We start from the raw sequence: 27,225 nt of genomic DNA, 5'->3' as shown, positions 1-27,225 counted from the left end.
GATGCTCTTGCAAAGAAAAAAATGCCTCTATCTCAGAGATAGAAGCTCAGCCACTCAGCATGTGCTGATGATCACGAATGAGTGGAGTGGTAGTTGGCCATAGCGACCACATATGCGTGGTGCTATATAATAGTTCTCCGAATGTTTAAAGGATCTGTAAGATGTTTGGGGTAAAATTACAGGTTTCCTTTGGAGAAATGTTATTTAATGGAAATAGCATTTGACTATTGCCACGTTCAGTTAACCTACAGTGGTAGTGCCCATGCTTTGCATTCAGAAGAATTCTTGGTTTTCTTACTACATTTCACAGACCTCGTCTTGTCCTGATTTTGCTGCAGACTTCCGTCACTTTTTGTGGGGAGGGTTCAATGTTTCTTGCCGGGACTCCGAAGTCCCTTTCTTTGGTTACTTTCCCTAAACTTCATATCTTCTGTGTATATCCCTGTTCCTCATTCCATTTTCTAGGAGAAATACCCTGTTAACTTTTAGTACCGTTTAACTTGAGGACACTGTGAGCAACCATGGGCTCCAGGAGGGGAACTTGAGGACAAATTCAGTGAAAATGCAGTTAATTATGGGCTCTGTAGTGGACGGAATTCCAGAAAGGGCTAGGTGGGTGAGATTGTTTCTTGAGATCTCATTCCTTTTCCTTCACGTCTGTGTACATGGATAGAACTCTTTCTCCATAGCATTTAGATGACAGCCGTCTGCAGTCTCTTGTTGCTTTCTTTTGGTAAGGCTTTTTCCTTGTTTATACAGAGACGTTGACTCAGTGTGTCAGTGAAATTTTTTTGTCTTTATTCTTAGATAAGACTCCTCAGCCCTGTTGTTAGTCCTTAGGGCTGTTCAGTATAATTAGTCGTATGAATGACTGCCCATTTGAACATCCTGAGTTTCATTGCCATCACATCCATTCTGTTGCAGTGTTGCCAGGAATTGTGCTGGTGCCTTTTAAAACGTGAACGAAACGAGGCACTAGATAGTCGGGGGATGTCTGTTGTTGAGCACAGGTGGTTTGGATGCTGGGAGAGGTCTTTTTATTCTTTCCAACAGTAATAGGTTTATAGAAATGAGGATTATAGGCCGGGCGTGGTGGCTCACGCCTGTAATCCTAGTACTCTGGGAGGCCGAGGCAGGTGGATCGCTCGAGGTCAGGAGTTCGAGACCAGCCTGAGCAAGAGCGAGACCCCGTCTCTACTAAAAATAGAAAGAAATTATCTGACCAACTAAAAATATATATAGAAAAATTAGGCAGGCATGGTGGCGCATGCCTGTAGTCCCAGCTTCTTGGGAGGCTGAGGCAGAAGGCTCGCTTGAGCCCACGAGTTTGAGGTTGCTATGAGCTAGGCTGACGCCACGGCACTCACTCTAGCCAGGGCAACAAAGCGGCACTCTGTCTCAAAAAAAAAAAAAAAAGAAAGAAAGAAAGAAATGAGGATTATAAATGTTAATGGAAAAAATCAAGTCATTTAGGTCTGCTCCCATTCTTTGTTCTGCCTGTGTCTGTTTGGTGACATTCCTCCGCAGACTCTGCTGAAGTAGCTAGGAGGAACGCCAGGGGCTGACGCCAGAAGCCGGGCCATGCTTGCTTTGCTCAGGGACAGATGGGAAACCGGGCCCGGTGGACGGCAGCTCTCATGCCTTCATCTGACATGAATGCCGCTTCCTGGCCCTGGCATTCGCTTAAAATTTGGCTTTGATGTCTTGTATCAGTTTCAGCTACTTAGGTCACTTGGGAATTTTTATCTTGCCTTAATTCACTTCATGTATAAAGGCAGGAACTACTTGACTCGTATCTTCTAGGACTATAGATTTTATCAGGCATGATGTCACCGTCCACGGCGCAGCATTGTGCACACCGCCGCCCGGGAAAAGAACGCTCTGTAGTCTTGCTACATTGCCGTTAGGGAGTCGAGTTTCTTCTTATAGTAAACACACACAGTGATCACTTACAGAGTGCTCTGACGTGTCTTTTATACATGCAGTTAATGTGTGTTAGAAGCACTCCAGCCAGGTGGTTAAGGTCATCCCAGTAGGACCTGCCTTTCTGGAGTACGCAGCTGAGCTCTGACAGGTGGTGACTCAGAGAGAGGGAAGCAGGGCTGGAAGCCAACCCCAGGAAGGTCTTTCCTGAGGACAGGGCAGTGGAGCTGTCATTTGGAGCCGAGCCACGCTTGAGATGGAGACGTAAACCTATGTCAGCCGTACCGGGAACTAGAGCCGGAAGTCCTACAGATTGTGGCAGAGGGGAAGGGCTGCAGCCAAAAGGGAGGCTTGGGAGAGGGGGGGGGAGAGGAGGGGCAGGGCTGCGCAGAGCTGCTCAGGTTGTGCACACACACTTGGCACACACGGGTCTGGGGCGGCCCAGAGGTTGCTGTATGTACCAAGTCCCCAAGTGATAGAGTGCTGCTGCCCCAGGGAGTGTGACCTGAGAACCCCTGGGCTAGCCAGTGGAGAGCCTGGGAGCCACCACTTCCTTCTGTGGAGACTGGGAGCAGCTGATGGTTCTGGAGTGAGGGGGGAGATCTGGCCAGAGCTGTGTTGCGAGGACTGGCAGGAAACGGAAGGAAGTGCAGGGTCATTTGATGGCTGGAGGGAGGTGCTTTTTGTTTAAGAGTCAGAAGAGTGTGGGCAGTGGCCAGGCAAATTCCTCTTTCCTCTACCCCAGGTGTTCCCGGAGCCTGTGCCCTCCGTGCCCCTCCCAGACTCTGAGGGCTGAGTCAGGAAGCTCACGGTGTGTTTGGGACTTCCCAGCCTGGCCCCTTATCCGCAAGGCCTTTCCCACCTCTGGCTCTTTCAAACCCCGACTCTTCTTCACCCTAAGATGCCCCAAGACACCATTCTTTATTTTCCTACCTCTCGCAACCGGGCTCGAAGCCCTCCAGCCCCACACCTGTGCAGCCCTCCCCGTCCAGGCAGGGGTGCAGACTGCAGATGTGGGCTCCCAGCAGGCCAGGGCCCCTCCCTCCTGGCCCCACCTCAGCTGGGCGGGGGGTGGGGGGCAAAACCCACACTGTGTATTTGTGTTGGGAGGTGGTGCTTTTTTGCTTTCTTATAAAAGGTTAGGAAAGTAACCCAACACTGATGTTGATTGATTGATTTATTTTTTGAGGTGAGGGAAGGAATTCTCTCTTTTGTGAATAATAAGGATTTCGCTGGAGCAGTTCTTCTAATAATTTCTTTTAAAGATGAAACAGAATATTTGATCTCTAGATCTGTGATTCTCAATATTCAAGGACATCCTAATATTTTTTTAATAGTTGTGATCTAAACCCTGTCCTTTCCAAAAAAAAAAAAAAAAAGAGTACCTAGCACATAAAATTATTCTAAAAAGTTGAAGTAAGTTTCAGTTAAGTTTGGTACATGATTTGTGGGAAAGGGTGTCAGGGGACCCCTCCATTAGAATGAATAGTTTCATCTGGAGTACCACAAGACCCCCTGTTAATATTGTCAATACCATGCCGTTTTGGTTGTGGTATGAAAGGAATATTAAATGTAATCTAATTAAAGATTATGTTTTGGGAGAATGATAATGGCGTGGGAAAATGGTCACAAGCAGATGTACCAGGAAAAGAAGGGTGCCCGCCAAGCCTGCAGGATGGAAGGAAATGCACAGAATCATATCTGTTGTCCTGCTCATAGCACCCACAGTGCTAGGGACCAGGTGGTTTAAAGCCACGTGCGTGAGCTTGTGTGTGTGTGTGTGTGTGTGTGTATGTATGTATATCTTGTGCGGGAGGAAATACCGCAACCTTACTGAAAGGAGGATCTTCAATCACTTCCTGTCCACCTGGGGGTGGTTGCAGCTGAGCAGAGGGACCATTACTATGGGTGGGCTCCAGGTGGCGCCAGAGTGCTCTGTGCCCAGCTTCCTGGGACTGAGATTGAGCGAGCGGCTGCCGGGCGGGATCTCCCTCCTCATCTGCACAAACCCAGCCGTCCCAGAGGCGCTGACCCGCAGAAAACAGCCTGACCCTGGCTTGATTCCCAGACATATTCATCAGGTACCAGGAAATTCAGAGAACTTGAAAAAAGCACACATACTTTAGGAAAGTTTCACTGTCCCCAGTAACCGGCGTTCTCTTTAGTTATAGCAGGAGCATAATCCTTTTCACTGTGTGTCTTCCTTTGTTTCTTTTTAAAAACGGCCCTCATTAGTATCATAACTGCTGACATTGCCTTCTTGAAATTGACACATAGATCTGTGTATTGTCTGTATAAAAAGGAGCTTCTGGGTTTGTTTGCCTTTATTCCTTGCCTGCTAGAGCATTGCCCATTATCTACAGACAGTTCTCACCGACGTGAGCCAGGTGAGATGCGTGTTGTGAACGTGCGGACGTCTCACCTTCCCCAGCGTGGTTCCCGTCCTGCCTGGGACGACCCCGGCCACAGCTGCCCTCATGCATTCCCCTGCCGAGCCGCCAGCCTCCGTGGCTCTGGAGCCCCCAGTTCTGACAGGCTCTCCTATCTTTCTTTCCTCCTCCTCTGGCTTGCATTTTGACCTCTCTATGTGCATTTGTGTCCCCCGATGGACACATCCACAGGGTTGTCCCATAGCTATTGGAGATATACAGAATACATTTTGGTTTTTTTGTAATTGTGGTAAAATATACATAAAATTTACCATACTAACCATTATCAAGTGTTCTGTAGTGTTAAGTATAGTCCCATTATGCATCCAATCTCTAAAACTCTTTTACTCTTGCAAAACTGAAACTGGGTGTACTTTAAACAATAATGTCCCGTTCTCCCCTCCCCCAGCCCCTGGCAACCAACGTTCTGCTTTCTGTGTCTATGATTTTTGATGACTCAGGCACTGCATATAAGTTCAGTCATATAGTATTTGCCCTTTTGTAACTGGCTAATGTCTCTTAGCACAGTGTCCCCAAGGGTCATCCATGTTGTAGCATGTATCAGAACTTCATTCCTTTTTATGTTTGAGTAGTATTCCATTGTATAGATAGACCAGTAGTCCCCAGCCTTTTTGGCACCAGGGACTGGCTTCATGGAAGACAATTGGATGTGGGGGACGGGTGGGGGGGCGGTACAGAAGTCAGATGAGCAATGTGGAGTGGCTGTAAATGCAGATGAAGCTTTACTTGTTCACCCGAAGACAAATTTTCCACCGACGGGGGCAGGGGGTGGGTGCGGGTACGGGTGTGGGTGGAGTTCAGGCAGTGATGCGTGGCCAGGTTCCTAACAGGCCACAGACTGGTGCTGGGCCATGTCCCAGGGGTTGGGGACCATAGAGATAGACCACATTTTGTTCATCCAGCCTTCCATCCATGGAATGGTATACATTTTGGCCAGATGGCCAGCCCTTCAAGTCAATATTGGATGTAATCTGAATGTCATCATTATAGAATAAACGTCTAAGCTAAAAGAATAAATCTGAAATGGTAACATTAACCATTAATTAATATCACTAATTACTATTACAATTTTATTTTAAAACATAGTATTCAGGTTTTAACAGATGGCATTTTGGTGTAGGAACAGGATTATTTAGCCTTCAGCTGCTGGATTGCTTCTGTGGTTGCAGTCTGACTTATTTACAACACTGAGTTAATCCTTATTTTCGCAGGAGGTCACTGGAAGGAGGAGACTTTTTTTAGTTTTAGGGATTTTTTTTTTTTTTTTTTGTCTAATAGGTTAATGTTACCACGGAGCTGCTCTCCCCTCTAATAGTACCTGACTAAGCTAAAGATGCAGGTCCTTTTCAGGCTCAATTTGAGGAATAGGTCCCAGGGGGTGATGCATTTTCTTTGCAACAGTTCTGTAAACTGAAACTTTGTGTCTTCAGGGAAGGAAGTCCTTCCTGGGTATCTTCAGAAGCAGATGGAAGATTGGTACCCTCTATTCTGATGATCTCTGCTTCATGAAAAGGCCCCAAAATTCTTGGCATAAAATAGAATTTCCAGTTGTAAAATTGTATTAGCACAAAGCACTTGACCTCTGTGGAGATACCCAGAAGCATGCTGTGTGTTGTAGCTGGTTATTTTCACATGAAGAAGCTGCTATGGAAGCTCTCCAAAAGGTGGTCATCTGCACTTTAGGGGAGGGTGGGGAGGAAGGCGGTGTAGACTGTTACTTGCTAGCAGGCACTCAGGCAGGCAGCAGTGTTCTTACCGTGCAGGTTGGCTCAACACACCTCTAAGGGCAGCACTGCCTGGAGAACTTCCCGCAGTGCTGGGAATGGTCCGTATCTACGCCGTCCAGCACACAGCCGCTGGCCACACGTGGCTTGCCATGTGGCTAGCATGACCGAGGAACTGAACCCTGGATTTCATTTCATGTTGACCAGTTTAAATAACTGCTGTGGCTAGTGATTACCAGATGGAACAGCAGAGCTCTAAGGGGATGAGTAGTAACTTGGCTCCTAACCTAACCCGTGACTCGGGGGGGCCCCACCTAGGGTTGAAGCACATCTCTCTGGGGCCAAAGCCATGAATCCAGGCTGGGCACAGCAGGGACAATGACAGGGGCCTCTGTAGGGGTGTCTTGAACTGCTGGAGATGTCCAGAAGGTTCATCCTTGGTTCTGGCTGTTGGCTAAATCCTCAGTGTCTTGTCATGTCCCCTCTGCAGGGGCCACAGTGTACAAAGGGCTTCTCTCCCTCCTGTGTCTGGCGCGTGGGCTGAGACGCCATCACCACCGGGGCTGCTTGGGCTCCCTCACAACATGGCGTCTCAGGGTTGTTGGACTCCTCGTAGTCTACCACACATACTTTGTGAGAACAAAATCTGTTCCTGATGTTTTTATATGTGCTTGCTAATGGTAGTTTTTCTGGGAGAACTTTTATTCTACCCATGGAGAATTGCTGTCCCACTCCTCCCAGCTAGCAGCCCAGTTTTCTAGTGGCGGGTTTGAAATAGCGTGGCCACGAGTGTCAGGCATCATCTTTTCCCAGCCTTCTCCCCCAACCCCTTTGCCTCCCGTTTCAGTCAGTCTAGTTTATTTCCTTCATTAATTAACTACAAAGGAATATGAAAGAAGTCGTGGACATCATAGCACAGAAAAAGCCAGCTGAAAATGAAATTCACGCGGCCAGAATCTTCCTTTCGAGGATTTTGAGAAATTCTATGAGGTACGGTCTGGGTTTTGCAATTCCTGTCCTTCTGTGGTGTGATGCATTTGTCTGTTTTATGCTTTCTCTTTGGTTCACGGGAAACTATTATTATAAAGTCAATACCTTCCGCATTTTGCCACCCATATACTTTTCCTTGTTGAAATGATCTGACTCATCAAAAGGTTTGTGTTATGAGTGCTTTTTTGTTTTGTTTTGTAAGATATTCTTTATTGTGTATTGGTCTTTAATATTTTGCCTGTTGGGAAAAATGTTTGATTTCCATAAAGTACCTAAAGAGACTCAGTGGAGCTCTTTCTCCATTCTCAACTGGGCTGTCAACTTTCCAAAGTGAGGTCATTTCCGTCCCGAATTAGAGAAGAGACAAGTACAGCTCACTTCCTACTGTAAAGCTGGGAGAGGAGTGGGTCTGCAAGCTTGGTGGCATTCTCTTGGAGGCTCTGTTACCTCACTGACATGCGGAGGGATTCCAGCTGGACACAGCTGTTACACCTGGGCAGGTGTGGCCAGAACACTGATAAGCCCCACGTGGGGTGGCGTGCTGTGCTCGGGAGCCCGGAAGGCACATCTCACGTTCAGAAGCCCTGTCTGGCAGGGAGTCGAGCCTGCTGCTCTGGGGCATCATGATTCTCGGCGGGGGCCCCTGGTTGACTCCGCAGGTGCACACCGAGAGGCTCCGGGGAGGATGTGTCTCCTGGTCTTAGGGAACTACCAGCCAGCTGTGGTTACTTGATTACCTAGGTAAATAGATAAGCAGCCCGAACCCCAGGTGACCCGGGCCTCATTGACCATTTCTCTCGCTGGGTCCCTTCTCCGCAAGGAGCCAGAGCCCTGTGCAAAACTGTGCTGAAATGCAAAAGATAGGAGATTCTGGTTTTGATCATATTGGGGTGGGAGAGGGCAAGATCTGCTCACTTACTTACTTATTTAGAATCAGTTTTATCTATATTTACACTTGTAAAATTTTAAGTTGCTAAATGATAATTGTACCTATTTGTGGAGCAGTAAATTTTAAAGAGGGCTGCTTCACACTTGGAGCCTGTGATTCCCGCTCTGCATTAGGGCAAACTGGCGCTGAACAAAAACCTAAGAAGAACATGTGTGCGCAGTTTCAGCAGGCAGCCCCCGAGTGTGAAGCTGCATACCTGCCCGCGTGGCCATGGCCATCCGTCCCTGCACTCCTGTCTTGGCAGGAGAACGTCCAGCGTGTGCTGTCCCTGAATCGCCTGCGTTCTTTTCCAGGAAGAGTGAGCTGAGCTGGAGGCCTCACTCCTGGCACGCCACCAAGTTCTCTGACAGCCACGTCGAGCCAGCGGCCTCCCTGTTCCCCTCTGCCAGCGGCTGCCCTTCCTGGCACGGCCGGCACCACGCGAGGTAGGCACTCGTTCCGCTCGAGGACCCCAGGTATGGCCGGCATTCTGCGGATACCCGGGCCTTGTGGCCCTGTCAGGAGAGCACATGTCTTGACGTCAGGATGATTTTCATGTTTCTGATGAGACAGGGCCATGGGCACATGATTATTGTTAGAACTCTGTAAATGTTTCTCTGAGCAGGCAAGTGTGTGACGCTAGAAAACGAAAAATAAAACGGCAAGACGGGACGAGCAGGCGTGCCCCCTGCTGCGTGGTGCTGAAGTGAGGAGAGCCTCCTGCTTAGGTTTCGGTGCAGTGCCCTTGGGCGGCTGAGTGAACGCCAGGCAATAGGGGTCTGAGCCAGTGGGGCTGCCACTTGTGGCACCCACATGCTCACAGCCACCACCACCACCACCCTTCTTTCCACAGTTTTACGTGTGGATTGGAAGGCAGAATATATTTACTGGGCAGCAGGCGTGTTTCATGCAAGCTCCTTGGGTGGTTCTCATAAATGTCTGCACCCTGCCCTCCCCTCACTAGTCTGCTAGAAGGATGATGGTAACAGCAGATAGTGTGGTTTTGGAGTGTGTGTGTGCATGTGTATGTCCCCACGTATATGAGTGCCCACGTGTATCAGTGTATGTGTGTGTGTGAATGTGTATCTGTATCTGTATGTGCGTGTGTGGGTATACACGTGTGTGTATGGGTGTGCATGTGTATCTGTGTGTATTTATGTCTGTACTTGTGTGTGTGGGTATACATGTGTGTCTGCGAGCCTGCATATGTGCATGTGTATCTTCGTGTTTGCTTGTATATGTATATGTGAGTGTGCCTGTATGTCACATGCATATCTGTGTGTGTGCCAGAATGTGTATTTGAGTGTGCAAGTATGAGTGTGCATGTGTTTATGTATCTATATATGTATGTGTGTGCTTGGAGCTAACATAATCTCTCAAAATCAATTTTCTGGCTGTTAATAAATATGGGCCTGCTGCAGAATTGCAAAGTAAAGGACTTCCGTGACGTGGAGGAAATACTTCTCAAATACAGTATTACCTGTTTGGAGTGACAAGAGATGAGTGGAGTACTCTAGAGCCCAGAATATTTTTGAAAAAGCAAGATCTCAAGTGAGTAGTGAAGCTTAAGTGAGAAGTGGGCCTTTTGTTTCATTGCTGAAGTGACTTAGTGTAATAGGGTCTCCATTAAGCCCATTTGGCAGTCTCTCGATTAAAGACACACCCATCCTGCCCACATCTGCGTGGAAACAGCACTTAGTGTTATTTATATCTGCTCAGACGTAGGATTTTGTGGAAGAGTCACCTCTAGAATGTTGTGGGGAGGGTGGCTGGGAATATGCCCCATGTTTGCAGACACCTGGTCTGTCCTCGTGGAAAAACAGTGTAAAAGAGGACTCAGCCAGTCCGTTCTCCTGGGTGCTCAGTTCGTGTTCGTTCTCTCTCTCTCTCTCTCTCTCTCTCTCTCTCTCTCTCTCTCTCTCTCTCTCCCCCTCTCCCCCTCATTTTGATTGTGCCACAGCCGTTTGTTCCCCTTGAAGTGTGAATGTCCCAGCTTGTTGAGCATTAAGGAAAGCACTTAGCACCTTGGATAAGTAGTGTCACTGTTGAGAGCTATCAGCCACACATACAATTACTGCCTCACAGAAGAATTAATTTCTCAGCTAATCATTTATTCCCCCTCTTAGACACCATCCTGGTTAGGAGCCTGTGTTGTTTGGTGTTCGTGTATCGCTCCGGCGACTTGTGTGTGGTGTAACTAGTCACCTGAACACAGCAGCATATGCTCTTGCTAATACATAAAGCCTGTCACTTACGCTCTCAAATATCCAGCTGACTGAGAGTTTAGAGAGAACCTGTTAATACTTTAATATTTTGGTTTGGAAAGGAAATGTTATCCCCCTGGGCTAGATAGGAAACATTTTTGGCTTTGTGGGCCAGACAGACTCTGCTGCAGTTACCCAGCTGTAGTGTTAGGTTTGTCTGTGTGGATCTTCCCTGGTCTCTCCCGGGTCCCAGTGTCAAGAATGAGTATGGGTACTGAGTCGAGATTCAATCACGGAGTGATCACAAACACAGAGCAATTTTATGTGAATGGTTTATCACATAAAAGGAAGAATGAAAGGAAGGAAGGAAGCTACAAAGTGAAAATACTTTCCAGAGAGAATGGAACGGGTCAGTCTCCAGGAGTGGAGAAAGACTCCCAAGGCTGAGCACAGCTGCTTTCTAGAAGCTCACTAGCTTGTCCTGCCTTTCTCCTGGCAGGATTGGTTGTCATTTCCTGCCTTTGGAGTGACTGACAGGCTGTGGTCACATATTGACAAGAGGTTGGTTATGCTACAGTTTCCTTTTCTGCACATGCCTCTTCCCCAGAATTCTTCACGAGGCTCCATGCATGTTATGCTAATCAGATGGTAATGAGCTCTGTATGTCAGTTAAAGGTTACTAGGAACTTTTTATTGTGTACATTCCCACTAGGGAACAATTCCTAGCTGCAGTTTGGTTCCTAGCTACAATTTGGTTCCTGTTCTCTGCCCTTGGCCACGTCCTTGACACCTGTTTACCCTCTGCCAGACCTGACAGTAGGGGCGAGGGGAAACTTGCCCTTTCCCCCAAAAGTTCGATGAAAGATCAACTCACAATTAGGGCAAATTAATAAGAGAAAGGTTTATTTACCTTGCACATGGGGAGAATCACTGAATATCCCAATTAAGTTCAAATGTTTTTATACCTGTCTTTTTGGAGGGGAGGGGAAATGAGGAGTACAGGTAGTTCTGTTCAGGGGTGATGTTGGTGCTAGGGAGGACAAATGGATGGGGAGGCAGATCGACTTGTAAATGATTCTCTTTGCAAACTAAGTCATCCTGAGGGACAGGTGTTATATTTAAATAATTTGGAGCATGTCTGGTTGCATCGTTGATCATTTTTTTTCCCCCTGCAATATACTGAGATAATAGGGGCAGGGAGGGAAGTCTATTGTTCTTTTTCAAGGGCCTGTTAATCTCCAAGGGTCTTAATTCAAAATACCAAGGAGTCATATTTTGGGGTGAAATTTCCTGAGCTCCTTTACAGCTCTGCTCAGAAGCAGCCACAAACAAGACATAAACAGATGGTCACAGTGTTCCAGTAAAACTTTATTTATGAACTTAAACTTGAATTTCATATAACTTTAACAGGTCAAATCAGAGGAATATCACTCCTCTGAATTCTTTTCCCCTGACCATTTAAAAATATAAAAACCATCGTCAGCTCCTGGGTCGTAGTTTGCTGACTCCTGCACTTAACTATCGACTGAAGATAGAAGTGTTAACACAGGCGCTGCCTGTTGGCGGTATGGGATTTAGCTTTGAAAGGTATCTGTTTGGTTAAAAGGCTTCAGCGGGGAGAACACAGTCTTTTCAGCCTGTGCTCAGACAGTTTCTCCCTCTCTCTGCCGCAGTTTAGATATGCTGAGGTGAAATGTCAGACCCAGGGATCTTACCCCAGGGGGTTATCATTCAGAATCTTGACACTTCCACAAGGGCCAGCTGTGTTCAGATGCTGTTGTCCTGCAGTCCTGTCCTTTTGCTAAAGTGTGCCTTGTCCTTGTTTTTGTAGTTCTTCCTCCCATGACCTGTCCAGGTCATGGGAGCAGACGAGCCTGCAGCGCACCTCTGGCCACTTCAGCTCCCTGGGGAGCGTGGACAGCCTGGACCACCCCTCCCACCCCTACCCCTCTGGCCGTCTCTCCACGGCTAAGTCCAACAGCAGCATCGACCATCTGGGCGGCCACAGCCAGCGCGACTCGGCCTACGGCTCCTTCTCCACCAGCTCCAGCACTCCCGACCACACCTTGTCCAAGGCCGACGCCTCCTCCGCAGAGAACATCCTCTACAGCGAGGGCCTCTGGGACGCCTCCAGGCAGGGTGGCAGCCGGCAAGGCCAGGCTGCCAGTGACCCTCAGGGCCTGGAGGAGAGGCTTGGGTGCTTCCCGCCCAGGGCCCTCGGTGACAGCAGTAAAAGCCCCAGGCCAGAGGACAGCGCTGAGCCCAAACCGGCTTCTTCTGGGAGGGCCAATTTTGGGCCCGTCTGGTATGTTCCTGACAAGAGAAAAGCACCTTCCTCCCCACCACCGCCACCACCCCCTCTCCGCAGTGATAGCTTCGCTGCCACCAAGAGCCACGAGAAGGCCCAGGGCCCCCCACTCTCAGAGGCGGCCACCACGAGGCACTTTATGGCCCTGGCCCGGGCTCAGCCCCAGAGCGATTGGAGACCAGACCCCACCGACCGGCCCCGGAGGCTGGTGCGCCCCAGCAGCGGGAAGGGAGCCGGAGGCCCAGGCTACCTGCAGGAGGCCCGCCTGGACTTTGGCTGGCCATCCTCTGAAGACAGGGCTCCCGGCAGGCTCCAGGCCTCTCTGTCCAGCACGGATGTGCGCTTCCCGCAGCCTCCCCACGGGGGCCAGCACCCGCACCAGTACAGTGACGAGAGCCCCGGGGCTCCCGTATCACCAAGGGAGCTGCCGGCCATGGGCCTCGGGCCGGAGCCCCCCACCGCCCACTTCCAGGATGACAGCCCTCCTCAGGTGAGGTGGCTCAGTGCTGCCGACCAGAAGGCGGATGTCAGCGGGCAGGGCTCTCGTCACTGTGTGCCCACCAGGCAGCCTCTGCAGGCGGGCGCCAAGGCAGCACAGCCCCGAGGGGGATGCTGGCCTTCCGACGCGGGCCTGGGGGCCCTCCAGCGTCCTCCCTCTCAGCTGGTGGGCCAGAGCCCACGTCGTCACCTACCTCAGCATGAGGGCGTTCCGGATGCCCGTGAGACAGGACGGTGTGACCCGCCAGACGCAGGGGCCGAGGGCTGCTCCACAGCGACACAGGAGCCTCCCGGGGCCAGCCACACTGACAAAGCTGGCCAGCAGACAGCGACAGACGGCTTCAAGTGGGAGGACGGAGAGAGCAGCAGGATCTCTCCCCAGAAGACACCCCTGCTGCACTCCTTGACCCGGGAGGGGACGTGTCGGCCGGAGAATGGCCAGGGTGGTGGCTTAGCAAAGCCGCCGCCGTTCGACGCCCAGGTAGGCAGACCCACGCGGAGAAGCGACCGGTTTGCCACCACGCTGAGGAATGAGATCCAGATGCGCAGGGCCAAGCTGCAGAAGAGCAAGAGCACAGCCACTCTGACCGGAGCCGGTGACACCGAGGACGCTGAGGGTGGCTGGAGGGCCGAGTTGGGAGGGGCCGCCAGCACCCCCCCAGAAGGACCCGTCACTGGCACCTACAAGGACCACCTGAAGGAGGCCCAGGCCCGGGTCCTGAGGGCCACGTCTTTCAAGCGCCGTGACTTAGACCCCAACCCGGTTAACCAGTACCCAAGGTTACCAGAACACAGGACAGGGCACCACGGGGCCTCAGCCTCCTTCCCTGGGGATCCGGACACTGTCCCCCCCTTCTGGGAAACGGGCCCGGCGAAGCCAGCCTCGCCTGGAGGCGGTGTGCCCCACATCCCCCGCATCGGAGGCCGGAAACGGTTCACGGCCGAGCAGAAGCTGAAGTCGTACTCTGAGCCAGAGAAGATCAATGAGGTCGGCCTCGCGGGGGGCCGCGGTCCTCGCCAGCTCCCCAGGACACCCGAGGACACCGTGGGCACTTTTGCCGACAGGTGGAAGTTTTTTGAGGAAACAAGCAAACCGCTTCCCCAGAGGCCCGGGCAGAGACCGGTGCTTCATGCGTTGCCCAGGGAGAGGCCGCGGACAGCGGGCCGCGGGTGTGAGGGCGCGGAGCCCCGGCCGCGCACCAGCTCGTTCGCGGAGAGCCTCGGTGGCCACAGAAAAGCAGAAAAGGCAGGGGAACTGGAACCGCCACAGAGACTCGGAACCTTCGCAGAGTATCAGGCCTCTTGGAAAGAACAGAGGAAACCTCTGGAAGCCAGGAGTTCCGGGCGGTATCACTCGGCAGATGACATTCTGGACGTGGGTCTGGACCAGCATGAGAGGCCAAGGTACATTCACGAAAGGTCCCGGTCGTCACCGTCCACGGATCACTACAAACAGGTGAGCGTGGCTCCACAGCGAGGGGCTAGCTGCCCCTGACTGCCATCTTCAGGCACAGACAGGACCCCCAAAATCAGGTGGCCCGGTGGGGGTGCTCCTCCAGTGCAGCTGTTGGAGCGTTTGTGCTCACCAGTTTTTCTAGTAAGGTCTCGTGTGAGAGGTGCTTGGGGAAGACGTGATACGCTCACGGTGCATCAAATGTCATATTCCCCCAAACCTGCACCTTTCATTCCCAGCCTTGTGGTCATAATCTCCGGCTCCTGTCTTTCCCGCAGCTAGCCCGCCCCGACCTTCCTGCTGAGCAGAGAACTTGGAGGGGACTGTAGAAAACAATGACATTCCCTCTGAAAGGAAAATGGGCGCTTCATTTACAGGCTTAAGATAAAACGCGATGGCCCCTTTTCAAACACTGATGCCATTTAATATTTATAGCATTGGGCTTTTTTTGGTATTCTGTTTTTTATTTGCAAGTAATTTTAAGAATTGCTCTGGGGCAAAATATATTTCAAATGCCTTAAACTGTCACACTTTTTTTGGTGAGAGTTAACATCAAGCTTTCTAGAAAACTCCATATTCTCAGCCATACTTCAGAGTCGACAGTCAGTCTCTCCCCCCTTTCAGCTTCTTTTTGCTTATTACATCTGAGTTTGTATAGTTCAAAGAAAAAATGTCTGCAGTAACAGATGCAATTTCTTTTTGAAAGAACCAGTGGTAGATTTGACGTAAGATGCCTAATGTGTGCCTGGGAAGAAAGCTGCCACTTTGCTCTGTGGCATCCTGGCCCTGAAACCTCACGCAGACACTGCGAGCCTTTGATTCTGCTGCTGGTCTGCCCTGGCTTGTGGACGACCCAGCGTGACCTCCAAGAATGCCACACTTACTGCATCAGGAGCAAAGAATCCCACACTCCGACAAGTCCTAGGACTCGAGGCTTCCCTGTGGTGATTTGTGACCAGCTGTGCTTTATTTCTTTTGGCCAGTTGTGCCACACAGTTTTACAGGCTTCACGTGGGAGTGCAGTTTCCTGCCCAGAGTAGAAGTGGATGGCGGCAGGGTCTTAGTTCAGTTGTTTCAGTGAAATGCTTTGTGGAGCTGAACCGGCAAGGATCTCGGCCGGGTCCTGGTACGAGACAGCAGGCGGCGTCACTGATGTCGTGGTACGGGCGTGCAAGCCGAACCCACAAATGAGGGCTTTCATAATAACAGACGTCTTGAGAAAGGCAGCTTGGTGACTTGGTGTCTCGTCGTGTTGCCCCTTGCAGGAGCCTTCTGTCGAACCTCGAAGGCAGGCGGAGGACGCCAGGGAGCAGCGAGCACTGCCCTCCACAGTCCAGGCCGAGGAGGGACGGTCCGCTCCGAGGTGGGTGCAGTTGGGATTTGGGGTTACTCAAAAGGTGTCTTGGGGGCGGGCTTCTGTAGGGTGGGTGGATGCTTGGTTAATAAGGCCAGACAGCTGGTGTTCGCCAAGTCCAAGCAGCTGCCAACTAGGCGTGATTCCCAGAGTCTCCAGTGCCCTGGAGTTTTGAGCAGAGCCGGTGCACCCGCAGCCCTGCCTGGAGAAGCACACCAAGGGCGGAGACACCTTCTAACACCATGGGGGCATTTTTGGTTCTTAAAATGCTGCTACGTCTTCCCCACAGTGAGACTCTTTATGGAGAAAAACGAGAAGTTCAGTTTAACCTACTGGAACTGAGTCTTTGTACGGGGCACCTGGCTGAAGGGATGCTTTAGCCACCTAGTGCGCAGCTGTGTGCTTGGCCCACGGTCTTGAAACTAGAGTAGCCTCTGAGGATTGTCTGTCAGGAAAAAACAGGGCAAGCCTTCCTAAATTGGACTTAGTTAATGAGTTTATTTTGAGGTTTAAAATAGATATGAACTCGGTCGACTCCCGGCGAGAGGCTGTGAGCATCTGCAAGCACTGCAGCAGCAGGGCATTGCGGTGCTGCGTGCCGCAATTCCCAAATGTGCGCTCTAGCTGTTTCGCTGTGGTGCGGATGGGATTTAGATTAAATACAAGGCGAGCAGGAGAAGTCTGTGTCTCTGCAGAAGATGTGTGATCTTATTTTGAAAGGGCTGGTGCAGGGGTGGGAGTAAGTGCACAGGACAGGATTGCTGGGTGCAGATTGTTCTATTGCCTTGAGAATCTTGTGTGAGTGGCGTGCCATTCAAATTAAACAGTGACCTCACGGTTCTTTTGCAGAAGTAACCAGTTTAAACATTTGCTTTCAACAGCCTGATGTAATGGGGTTTGATTTCACTTGGCTTTAAGCTGAGTGCTGTTAGCCTCATACAAGACTATCAAATATTTATGTGGCTCTGAGGCGACAGGATTGATATTCTGTGTGTGCTTGTGTAGGAAGTCCCTGCAATTACTTAACAGTGTGCACGGCTAAAACAAAGAACCCATGGGTAAGAAAGGCCGATGCATAATCCACCCACAGAATTTAGCCGTGTCTGAGAAGCACAATTATAGCTTTATGGATTCCGAGTCAGTCACGTGTCAAGCGCCAGCTGTGGTCTGTCTTCAAAGCCAGCTTCCAGGCTCTGCTGCCATCATGAGCCCAGTTGTGCAGTGCGTTGTGGGCCTGGCTCTCTCTGGGCTCTGCCACGCAGGACCTTGCTGTCCTCTGGCACTCTGCCTGGTGCCGCGAGCCTTTAGACTGTGCAGAGGGCACCCACGGGGGCCAGAGTGTAGCTCCTCTTCTGTGGGTAGGGAGGGGTTGCCATGAACAGCTCTCGTGTGCATGCCGAGTGTGTGTGAGTGTGAGCGAGTGAATGGCACTGTCAGTACTGAAAGGACAAGAGGAAGGGGGTGGGGCCGGAGCTCATTTATCACGGCTGTGTCTTCCAGCAGACTGCATAACCACGCTGAAGAAATTGGTTCCAGAAGCTCTCCGCTTTTGAGCTCCAAACCCGGCAATTTTCAGAACTGTTTGTGTGTTTTTAAGAGTGGGGAGGCTCAGGGAAATTGTAGAATTCAAATGTTGAAAGTGGTTTTCAACTTTTTCCAGAGACGGTTTAGTTTCTGAAAGATCAGCAAGAAAGAATACACTTGAAAAATTAAATTTGAGAGTAATAGAAATGAAAATTCGGGCAAAGGATTATCCTTTGCCCACCAAAACCAAAATCTGTAATGCAAAAGTTTAACAATACCCAGTGTTTTGCATACATTTAATGCAATGTAAACACGTCTGTGCAAATAATATAAATTACTGATGTGCTAATCGACACATGATAATGAAAAGTGTTTGCTGTTGTATTCTGTTTGGATAGCAGAAGAATGTTGGTATAGGAGTTGATTTTCATTTGTTTGTTGTTCATGCAGATCAAATAGAGATAAAATTTTTTGTGAAGTTCAAGATCCTGTGTTATGTATAAAGGCAAGTAGGGCAGAGGTTCTGCCCCCAAAGGACCTCACAGTGTAGGAGGAAAAGAAAGACACAAATACCTAGGATTGAAGTGATGACACGGATTTATAATTTTTTAAAAAAATTATGTGGTGCTTCAGAAGGTCAGAGGAGAGAGAGCCAGGTGACCTCTGGCTGGGTCACAGGCAAAACGGATGGTGTTTGAGCTAAAGTCAGCCTGGACCCGAGGGAGCAGATCCGGCAGCGTTCGCTTCTCTCCAGTTTTTCCCGTCGTGAGCAGCCCACCTGCCCTGTGCCAGGTGCTTCACCCTCTGTCCCTGCAGCCTTCGGAGGCCTGCACCAGGTCCCCTGGCTCACTTGTAACCAGCAAGAGTCTGCCTCTTGCAAATGCTCTCGTGGAGTCCCTCGAATGGGTGAATCAGTGTGCTAGGGCTGCTATAAGAAACTACCACAGACTGGCAGCTTAGACAGCAGAAATGTATTTCTCACAATTCTGGTGGCTGGAAGTCTAAGATCAAGGTGTCTCAGGGCTGGTTCCTCCTGAGGCCTCTCTCCTTGGCGTGTAGATGCCGTCTTCTCCCTGTGTCCTCACCTGGTCATCCCTCTGTGCGTGCCTGTGTCCTAGTCACCTCTTCTTATGAGGACTCCAGTCCTGTTGGATTAGGGCCTTCTCCAACGGCCTCATTTTACTTTAATTACTTCTTTAAAGGCCCTATCTCCAAGTAGCATCACATTTCAAGATACTGGGGGTTAGGGCTTCAACATACTAATTTTGCAGGGAGCACAGTAACAATGTCCCTGCTTCTCCCTTCTCTCTTTACGCTAATTCTATGTGCTGTGTCAGTTCTGTCAAGGAGTGTTATGCCATCTTTGAGCTGATGAGGTTTGAGATTCACAATTGATATGGAAACCCTTAAAATGAAGGGAAGAGAGCAGTTGCCGCCATGTGGGCAGCACAGAAGAGGGGCATTTGGCAAAACCTGTCTGGGGGGCTTTTTGGCAGGGTGTAACTGAAGCCATGTAATTGCACATACCTTCTTGTTCAGTAATTCCACTTTTAAGAGTTTATCTTCCAAGTGGATGCTCACTACCCCATGAACAGTGGCATGCTCTGCAGACTGGGACAGTGGTGGTGTACTCACATCAAGGATGTATTTGCCACACCTTTCACCTGTCCTCACTGCCTGCTGGATCAGACTGATGGCTCCTGGAAGACCAGGATTTTACTTTTCATTTCCCAGCACCCTGTACCTGGCATAATTCCTATGCAAATTAGGTGCTCAGTAAGTGGTTGGTTGGATGGATGGACTGATGAATGGACAGATAAGTGGATGAGTGGACAGGTGGATGGATGGAGAGATGGGTGAATAGGTGACTGAATGGATGGGTATGTGGATGGTTACATGTGTGCATGGATGGATGGATGGATATGTGGATGGTTACATGTGTGTGTGTGGATGGATGAATGGATGGTTGGATGGATGGATGGAAGGGTACATGGATGGCTGCATGGGTGTATGGATGTATGGATAGAGGGGTACATGGATAGTTGCATGGATGGAGGGATGGAAGGGTATGTGGATGGATGGAGAGTTGCATGGGTGTGTGGATGGATGGATGGATGGTTGGATGGAAGGGTATGTAGATAGTTGCATGGGTACATGGATGGATGGTTGGAAGAGTATGTGGTTGGTTGCATGGGTGTGTGGATGGATATGTGGATGGTTACATGTGTGCATGGATGGATGGATGGAAGGGTACACAGATAGTTGCATGGGTATGTGGATGGATGGATAGAGGGGTACAAGGATAGTTGCACAGCTGGAGGGATGGGAAGGGTACGTGGATGGATGGAGAGTTGCATGGGTGTGTGGATGTATGGGTGGTTAGAAGGAAGGGTGGGCCGGACGCGGTGGCTCACGTCTGTAATCCTAGCCCTCTGGGAGGCGGAGGCGGGTGGATCGCTTGAGGTCAGGAGTTTGAGACCAGCCTGAGCAAGAGCGAGACCCCTGTCTCTACTAAAAATAGAAAGAAATTATCTGGCCAACTAAAATATATATATAGAAAAAATTAGCTGGGCATGGTGGCACATGCCTGTAGTCCCAGCCACTCGGGAGGCTGAGACAGTAGGATCGCTTAAGCCCAGGAGTTTGAGGTTGCTGTGAGCTAGGCTGACGCCACGGCACTCACTCTAGCCCGGGCAACAAAGCAAGACTCTGTCTCAAAAAAAAAAAAAAAAAAAAGAAGGAAGGGTGGGAAGGTGGGTGGGTGAATGAATGGGCATATGGCTGGAAGGATGGGTGGGGGGACGCATAAATGGAGGGATTGGTGGCTGAATACATGGGTACCAGCCTAACTTTCTTTGAGTCAGTCCTTCTTGATCATGGTGGATAATCATTCCATATTGGGCTGGTCTGAGTTCAGTGGTGTTTACAAGTAATTGATCACAACCAGTTACAGATTCCTTTGTTCCTTCTCTACTCCCACTGCTTCACTTGATTAGCCTTTAAAAAAGAGAAATCATTCCATGTTGGTACAATTCTGCGTGCTGAAATTTTATTTGAGATTTTAGCTTACACAGTAGCAAATGAAATGGGCTTTACTTCTCTTTCTGCACTGGCATAGCATTTAGAATCAAGAAGACATAAATGTCTCAAAGTAAATTTTGTGGCATGGACTTGTTTTTCAGTGTTGGATGTAAGCCTTGTGAGGAAGTGAAGATGGACTGCATCTGATTGTTGCTCCTCAAGTTTGAGAGGCCTCACTGAGGATTGTGTTCTGGGCAGCTCCGGAGGCTGGAGCTGAAATGAGATCTGGGGGCGGCCCTCTGTGGCTGCGGGTGCTGGCAGCGTCCCCCTTCTCTGCCTCCTTCTAGCCATTTCCGCCCCCGCCTGCTGGAGCTGCTGCCAAGCGCCAACGGGCTGGCACTGGCCTTGGGCTTGTGTTTTGATGGGGCAAAGGGGTGGGGGCGAGTACATCCTATATACAGTACCAGCTGCAAAATTGAATGCATGTGGCATAGAGCTCTTTACAGAAAAATTTGTTTTAACATAAAATTATAAACACGCTAAATGAAGCTGAGGGTCGGGTTGCTGGATGTTTTCCCTGAGAGGCGACTGGGTGTACGGAGGTTAAGGTGACATTTAGAAGACAAGCTTCTGATGAGATTTCAGGATATAAGTCACAGAGATTTGTCATCCGGGCTTTCCCCCTCATTTGTTGCTTTAGGGCTGACATTTGCCTTTCCTGGCCTTCAATTAGTTGAGGGGTAATTGCAGCTTTCCATTCTGAACTGCTCTGCTGGGTAATTACGAAGCCCGTGCTGGTGCTGGATCGGTCAGGGTAACACGGCGAGACTCAAGCTCGGAATTTTGTAGGGCAGAGCCTGGCATCCAGCATAGCCGTGTGCGAGTGTGGCACAGTGCACTGCGTGGCTGGGTGCTTTGTGTGCAGGAGTATGTGCAGAGGTGACACCCCATCCCACACTCAGCAGCAGCCGGGGGAAAGAGACTGCAGCGTGGGTCTAGTGGGTTTGTTTTGATGTCTTCATTTGCAACTGCATTTTCCTCTCAAGTGCAATGGATTTAGGAAACCTTGGCAGGACAGGCAGCCACAGGTTGGTTTGTTGTCGGTGTGGTCTCGTGACTCCATGTTATTTAGAAGGAAGAATTTTAAGGCGGTAGTTTGAGGGTTAGAGGGTTTGTCTGTGAGTTACTCTAAATGGCTTGCTTTTTTAAAAATGGTATTGTCAACTTATTTATTTATCTTTAAATTGTAAAGCTCCATATAACATACAATTTGCTATTTCAACCTGTACAATTCAGAGACATTTAGCGCATTTACAAGATTGTGCAGCCATCACCATTATCTAGGTGCAGAACATTTTCATCATCCCCAAAGGGAAACCCTGTACCCATATCGCAGTCGCTCCTGAAATACGTTGTTATTTTGTTTTGTTTTGTTTTGTGTTTCAAAGAGACGGGGTCTTGCTATGTTCCCATGGCTGGAGTGCAGTGCTTGTTCACAGGCATGTTCAGGGCTTGTTGCAGCCTCGAACTCCTGGGCTCAGGTGATCCTCAGCCTTTCAAGCAGCTGGGACTATAGGCATGTGCCAGCAAAATACATTCATTTTTAATGTCTGACTTAAAAGCGTCCCACAGCATTAGCATCTTAAGTGGTTGTTCAATACGTGCAGTTAGTCTCAGAAATTGACATAACTCATCCATTTCCCGAAGGCCCACACATTTGAAATAAAAAAGGAAAACACTTCTGTCTGTGAGTCACCTCATTCTCAGTATAAATAGAAAATGCCCTGAAATCCTCCCAAGTGTTTTGTGTTTTTTAAACCTACACAAACCCAAAGAATTCTTAGAGGAGGTGGTCAAGAACTAGGAGAACGTATTAAGTCTGTATCTCACTGAGGCCCCACCGGGCACCTGCTTCTCTCCCATTTGTACCACGGGATGCACCACCAGCTCTGCCACCGCGAGAACGCAGAAGGAAGGAAGGTGAGGAGGAGGACTGGCACATGGGTGGGACACGGCGGGGCCTGAGGAATATATTTACTTCAAGCTTTCTCACACGTAGCACTTGGAGCACATCCTTAGGAACATGCCCTATCTTCTTTTAAATTTCTGTGTCTTCATTTCCATGCTAAATCTTTTTTTTGAGACAAGGTCTCACTCTGTCGCCCAGGCTAGAGTGCAGTGGCATCTTCATAGCTCACTGCAACTTCAAACTCCCAGGCTTAAGCAACCTTCCTGGTTCAGCCTCCCGAGTAGCTAGGACTATAGGTGCATGTCACCACGCCTGGCTAATTTTTATATTTTTTGTAGAGATAGAATCTCACTCTGTTGCCTGAGCTGATCTTGAACTCCTGACCTCAGGTGATCCTCCTGCCTCAGCCTCTCAAAGTGCTGGGATTACAGGTGTGAACCACCTTACCTGGCCTCCATGCTAAATCTTAAAATTCCTATCAGTATATTCTGGATGGTGTACATGGCCACGACTCGTGTGTGTGTGTGTGTGTGTGTGTGTGTGTGTGTGGTAATTTCATTGTGCATGGTGACAACATAATTGACCCTGGTTGGGAGGAAAGAGCAAGTCCAGGGCCCCTGTGGAAGGAAGCGACGCTCTCCCTCAGTACAACAGACAAGATACCAGGGTGCTATGCCCGCTGAGCTCTGTGTCCTGTTAGGCCAAAGAAAAGTGATGGCTGAATGAGTCAACCCGGGAAGCCCCGGTAGCTGGACCCAGAAGCGGTAGCTGGACCCAGAAGGGGCGCCGCAGTGCCCGGGGCCACAAGCTCTGCAGTTCGTTCTCAGCAAAGCCCCGATGACTAACATCACCTTTAGAGTTTTGCTTGCATATAACTTGCAAATTTGTTTTGTGTTTTATAGGCTGAGAGCTATAAAAATAAGGAAACTGAAACAGATGACATATTTAGACATATTCAACAATATAATAAAAAAATCGAAGCTGTATATTGTATGATTCCAGTTCTGTGAAATGTCCGGAAGAGGCAAATGAGTAGAGTGAGGAAGCAGATTAGTGGTTGCCAGGGGCTGTGGGGAGGGAGAGACCACTCATGGGCACGGGGTTTCTTTCTGAAGCAATAAAGGTGTTCTGGAATCAGATAGTCGAGATGGTTGCACAACTCTGAATATCCTAAAAACTACTGAACTGTACCTTTTCAAAGGGAAAATTTTACAGCATATGAATTTTATCTCAATTTTAAAAAAACTCAGTCAACGCTGGAAATCCACAAGAAAATGTTTTTGTTTTCATTTAAAATGGATCTGTGCACTAAAATTGGTGTAGCTCAGAAGTCAGCAGACTTTGTAGAAGATTGGATGGTCAGTATTCTTGGCTCTGTCGTCCGTGGTGTCCCTGTAGTGACCTCTCAGCTCTGCCATTGCGGCACAGCAGCAGCCGTCATGTGACTTGGCCACCCTCCCCATCAGGCCTGGTGGGGGGGAGCCCAGCTGGACCCGAGCCCCCATTTGTCCCCTCAGCTAGGGGCAGCATCCACACTGTCCCCCCATACCTGGCAGCCATGGGGGCCCTTCCCTTCTCCGTGCTCTTTCCTGCCCCTCCCTAAAGCAGCAACCAAGATGAGCAAAATCCCCATGCTCTGGGGGTGTCCAGGATGTGGGTGTGAGCTGGCAGAACTAGCCTGGCCGCCTTCCTGCAAAGCCATCTGTGTCTTTTGTGTGTCAGCCCTCCCTCCTGTTTATCAGGCACACATTGTCGTTGTCAGGTGACCTCTCAGCAGAGCAGAGTCAGCTCCCTGAGTAGAACCACAGGTGGTCCCCCCAGATCGCACCTCTGCAGAAAGATTCTCCCTGCTGCCATGCGATCTTATGTGCCAGTTCCCTGGCAGGCTTCTCTCCGCTCGGTGCTCCCTGTCTTTGCCTGGTGTGTAGGCACCAGAGTTCCCTCCTGGTCCTCCTCCTCCTCCTCCTCAGCAAACCCGCACAGCCCTCAGCCTGCATCTCACAGCCTTCCTTGGGCTACTTCTGGAGTCATCTGTGGAGTCTGGGTCTCAGGGTTTGTGACACACTCTCTCAGAGGGGCTCACCCAAATCGGTGTGTAGGATGGGGTAGAACCAGGAAGGTTGGGGGTCTATGTGAGATGCCCTTGGAAACAGAGGTTCATGCTAGAGCAGAGTAGCTTTTGTTCTGTTTAGAAGAGCCTGATAGAGCATCACTGTACTCACCAGTTTCGAGTTCCAGGAAGCGGATGTCCAGATGACTCAGCAGAGGATTGTGTAAGCACTGGTTTAGTGAGGGGTCTGGCACACTGCAGCCCACAGGCCAACTCTGGCCCCCTGCCCAGTTTTGTAAATAAAGTTTTAGGGCCACAAAGCCCCACCTTTTGTTCACAGATGGCCTGTGGCTGCTTCGTCTGTATAATGGCAGACAGTTGAGTCATTGCAACAGATCAAATGGCTCCTAGAGCTGAAAATACCTATTCTCTGGCCTTTTATGCAAAGGTTTACTAACCGCCTTGGATTTAGTAGAAGGATGCAAGGGGTGGCCTTGAACAAGTGTGCTTCCAGGACAGGGAACATGAAACTGAATGGCAGTCTGTCTGGATGTTTCAAAGAGGTTTCTTTGTGGTATTTTATGATCCTCTTCCAACATGGCACCCATTTTTCTGTTGCTTTTATTTTCCTAGTCTTTAACTGCAAGAGAACGTAGGCTGCTGTAAACAGCAGCTCCTCTCACTTCCCAGTGACAGTGCGGGTTAGGGCAGCTTGTCCTTAGACCACAGCGGGTGGGCATGCCACTCAGTTTATGGGAAATGACTTGGGAAAGATTCGAGGTTTCCACAAGACTGTCAGAGGTGAGAAGGAAGAAGTCCTTTGGACGTAAGCGTGCTAGGGTGGTTGTTTTGCTCTTATCCTTTTTTATCTGTGGTACTTTTTGAGGGCACAAATGTTTGTGTCAATTAAAAGCAGATTTGTGTGCAATTTATAACAATGATTTATAATTTAAAAGTCTAAATAGTATTGATACTGCAGAGTCAATGAAAAGGTTTGGTCAGCTTGTAAGCCCTGATAATTATGCCTTGCTCTAAGAAACACGGATATATGGAAAGGCAAATCATAAACCTTAACATTAAAAAGGTGTTTGCTCCTTAGAAATGATTCGTGGGGAGTCTCCTTTAAGAATGGATTCCTAGAGCATAGCCAGCAGCCAGATCTTGGTTTCTAGTACCCTTCTCCACTGGAAGGAAGCGGGGCTCCTCGGAGGAATGGCCGGGGCGGGGAATGTATGAGATGAGCCCGTCGAGCAGTCGTAGGGCTAGAACGGAAGGAAGGGCTCAAACACCCGTACGCAGACCCCACAGCAGCAACCATGAGGGTATGTGCAAGGGGCACAGGAGCCAGCAACGACCAAAGCTGGAACAATTTACACAACAAAATATATACAGTAGGGGATTATAACGCAATATATAAAATAAGTCCACGAGCCCATATGGATATACAGAAATAATTGAATCAATTAGACAATGAAGAATAGACAAATCTGCCATGCAGAAAAGTTGCAAATAATTTATGCAGCTACTCTGCCCTCAAGGAGGGGGAGCATGACTCCCCACACCTTCAGTGTGGGCTGCGTGTAGTAAGCGCCTTCCAAAGAGTGCAGTATGCAACAGTGCGGGTACAGAGGAACGTTCCGGTGGAGAAGCCCGGCGGACACTGACCCCGCCGGGTGATCAGGGTCAGCGTCGACAGACCTTGGTCACCTGACACATGCTGACGGCAGTACCCTCGACATCGTGTGACGATGGCGCTTCACCTCCGTGGTCTGTCTCCCGAACGTCCATCACCCCCAGTCGTAAAGACACATCAGGCAGTTCCCAGTAGAGGGACATGCTGCAAAATGCCTGAACAGTCCTCAAAACTGTCAGGGGCATCAAAAACAAGGCAAGTATGAGAAACTGCCTGTCTTAGTCCATCAGGCTGCTATAACAGAATAGAGTGGGTGGCTTGTAAACTGCAGAAATTTATTTCTCACAATTTTAGAGTCTGGAAGTCCAAGATCTGGGCGTGGCAGAGTCTGTGTCTGGTGAGGACTCACTTCCTGGTTCATAGATGGCGCCTTCTCGCTGTGTCCTCACATGGTGGAAGGGGTGAGGGAGCTCTCTGGGGCCCCTTTTATAAGGGCCCTGATCCCATCCCTGAGGCTCCACCCTCATGACCCTCCCAGAGGCATCACTTCCTAATACCATCACCTTGGGGCTTAGGGCTTCGAAGTGTGAATTTGGGGGAGGGTACACAAACATTCAGTCTAAAGCACTGTCAAGGCAAAAGAAGCCTAAGGAGGCATGAATAAATGTGACGTGCTACCTGGATGGGATTCTTGGGTAGAAAAAAGGACATTAAGTCAAAATCTGAATAAAGTATGGGCTTTAGTTAATATTACTGTACCAGTACTGATTGGTTCATTGGTTGTGACAAACATACCATAATAATCAGATGTTAGTAGTAGAGGAAACTGGATGTCGGGTATATGGAAACTCTCTCCACTGTGTTAGCAACTTTTCTGTAAATCTAAAACCATTGTCAGATGATGTGTATTTAAAAGTGTAGTGTACATTTTGAGTTACTCCATTTGTAAGTATTAGGAACACACCTTTTGGGGACGAAGTGTAACGAAATATTTGATCAGCCCCCAGCTACTTGCTAGATTCCTGTTCCTGTGTGGCCTCCCAGTGTCTGTTGAGCATTTGGGATATGGAGGCAGCTGGGGGCAAATGGGAACATGTACTTGGTGAAATAATATGTGAAGATAAAAATTACCGGAAGGAATGTTGGCTTTGGAGTCGAAGACACAGGCTCAAGTCCTCACTCTGCTTCTCAGCACT

General features: G+C 49.4%; 1 protein-coding gene across 2 annotated transcripts in view; it reads left to right on the top strand.

Annotated features, from left to right (window-relative positions):
- SHROOM2 (shroom family member 2) overlaps window positions 1-27,225 on the top strand; it is a 132,271-nt gene that overhangs the window by 72,851 nt on the left and 32,195 nt on the right. For both annotated transcript variants that reach the window (XM_045538431.1, XM_045538432.1), the window contains exons 3-5: window positions 8,330-8,461; window positions 12,051-14,481; window positions 15,744-15,841. In XM_045538431.1, the coding sequence (XP_045394387.1) occupies window positions 8,330-8,461; window positions 12,051-14,481; window positions 15,744-15,841 (2,661 nt within the window). The remainder of the gene's footprint in view (window positions 1-8,329; window positions 8,462-12,050; window positions 14,482-15,743; window positions 15,842-27,225) is intronic.

The sequence above is a fragment of the Lemur catta genome, chromosome X (genome assembly GCF_020740605.2).
Source record: "Lemur catta isolate mLemCat1 chromosome X, mLemCat1.pri, whole genome shotgun sequence".
Lineage (NCBI taxonomy): Eukaryota > Metazoa > Chordata > Mammalia > Primates > Lemuridae > Lemur > Lemur catta.
Note: the sequence above shows the minus strand (reverse complement) of the source record. Positions and strands in the feature narration are given on the sequence as shown.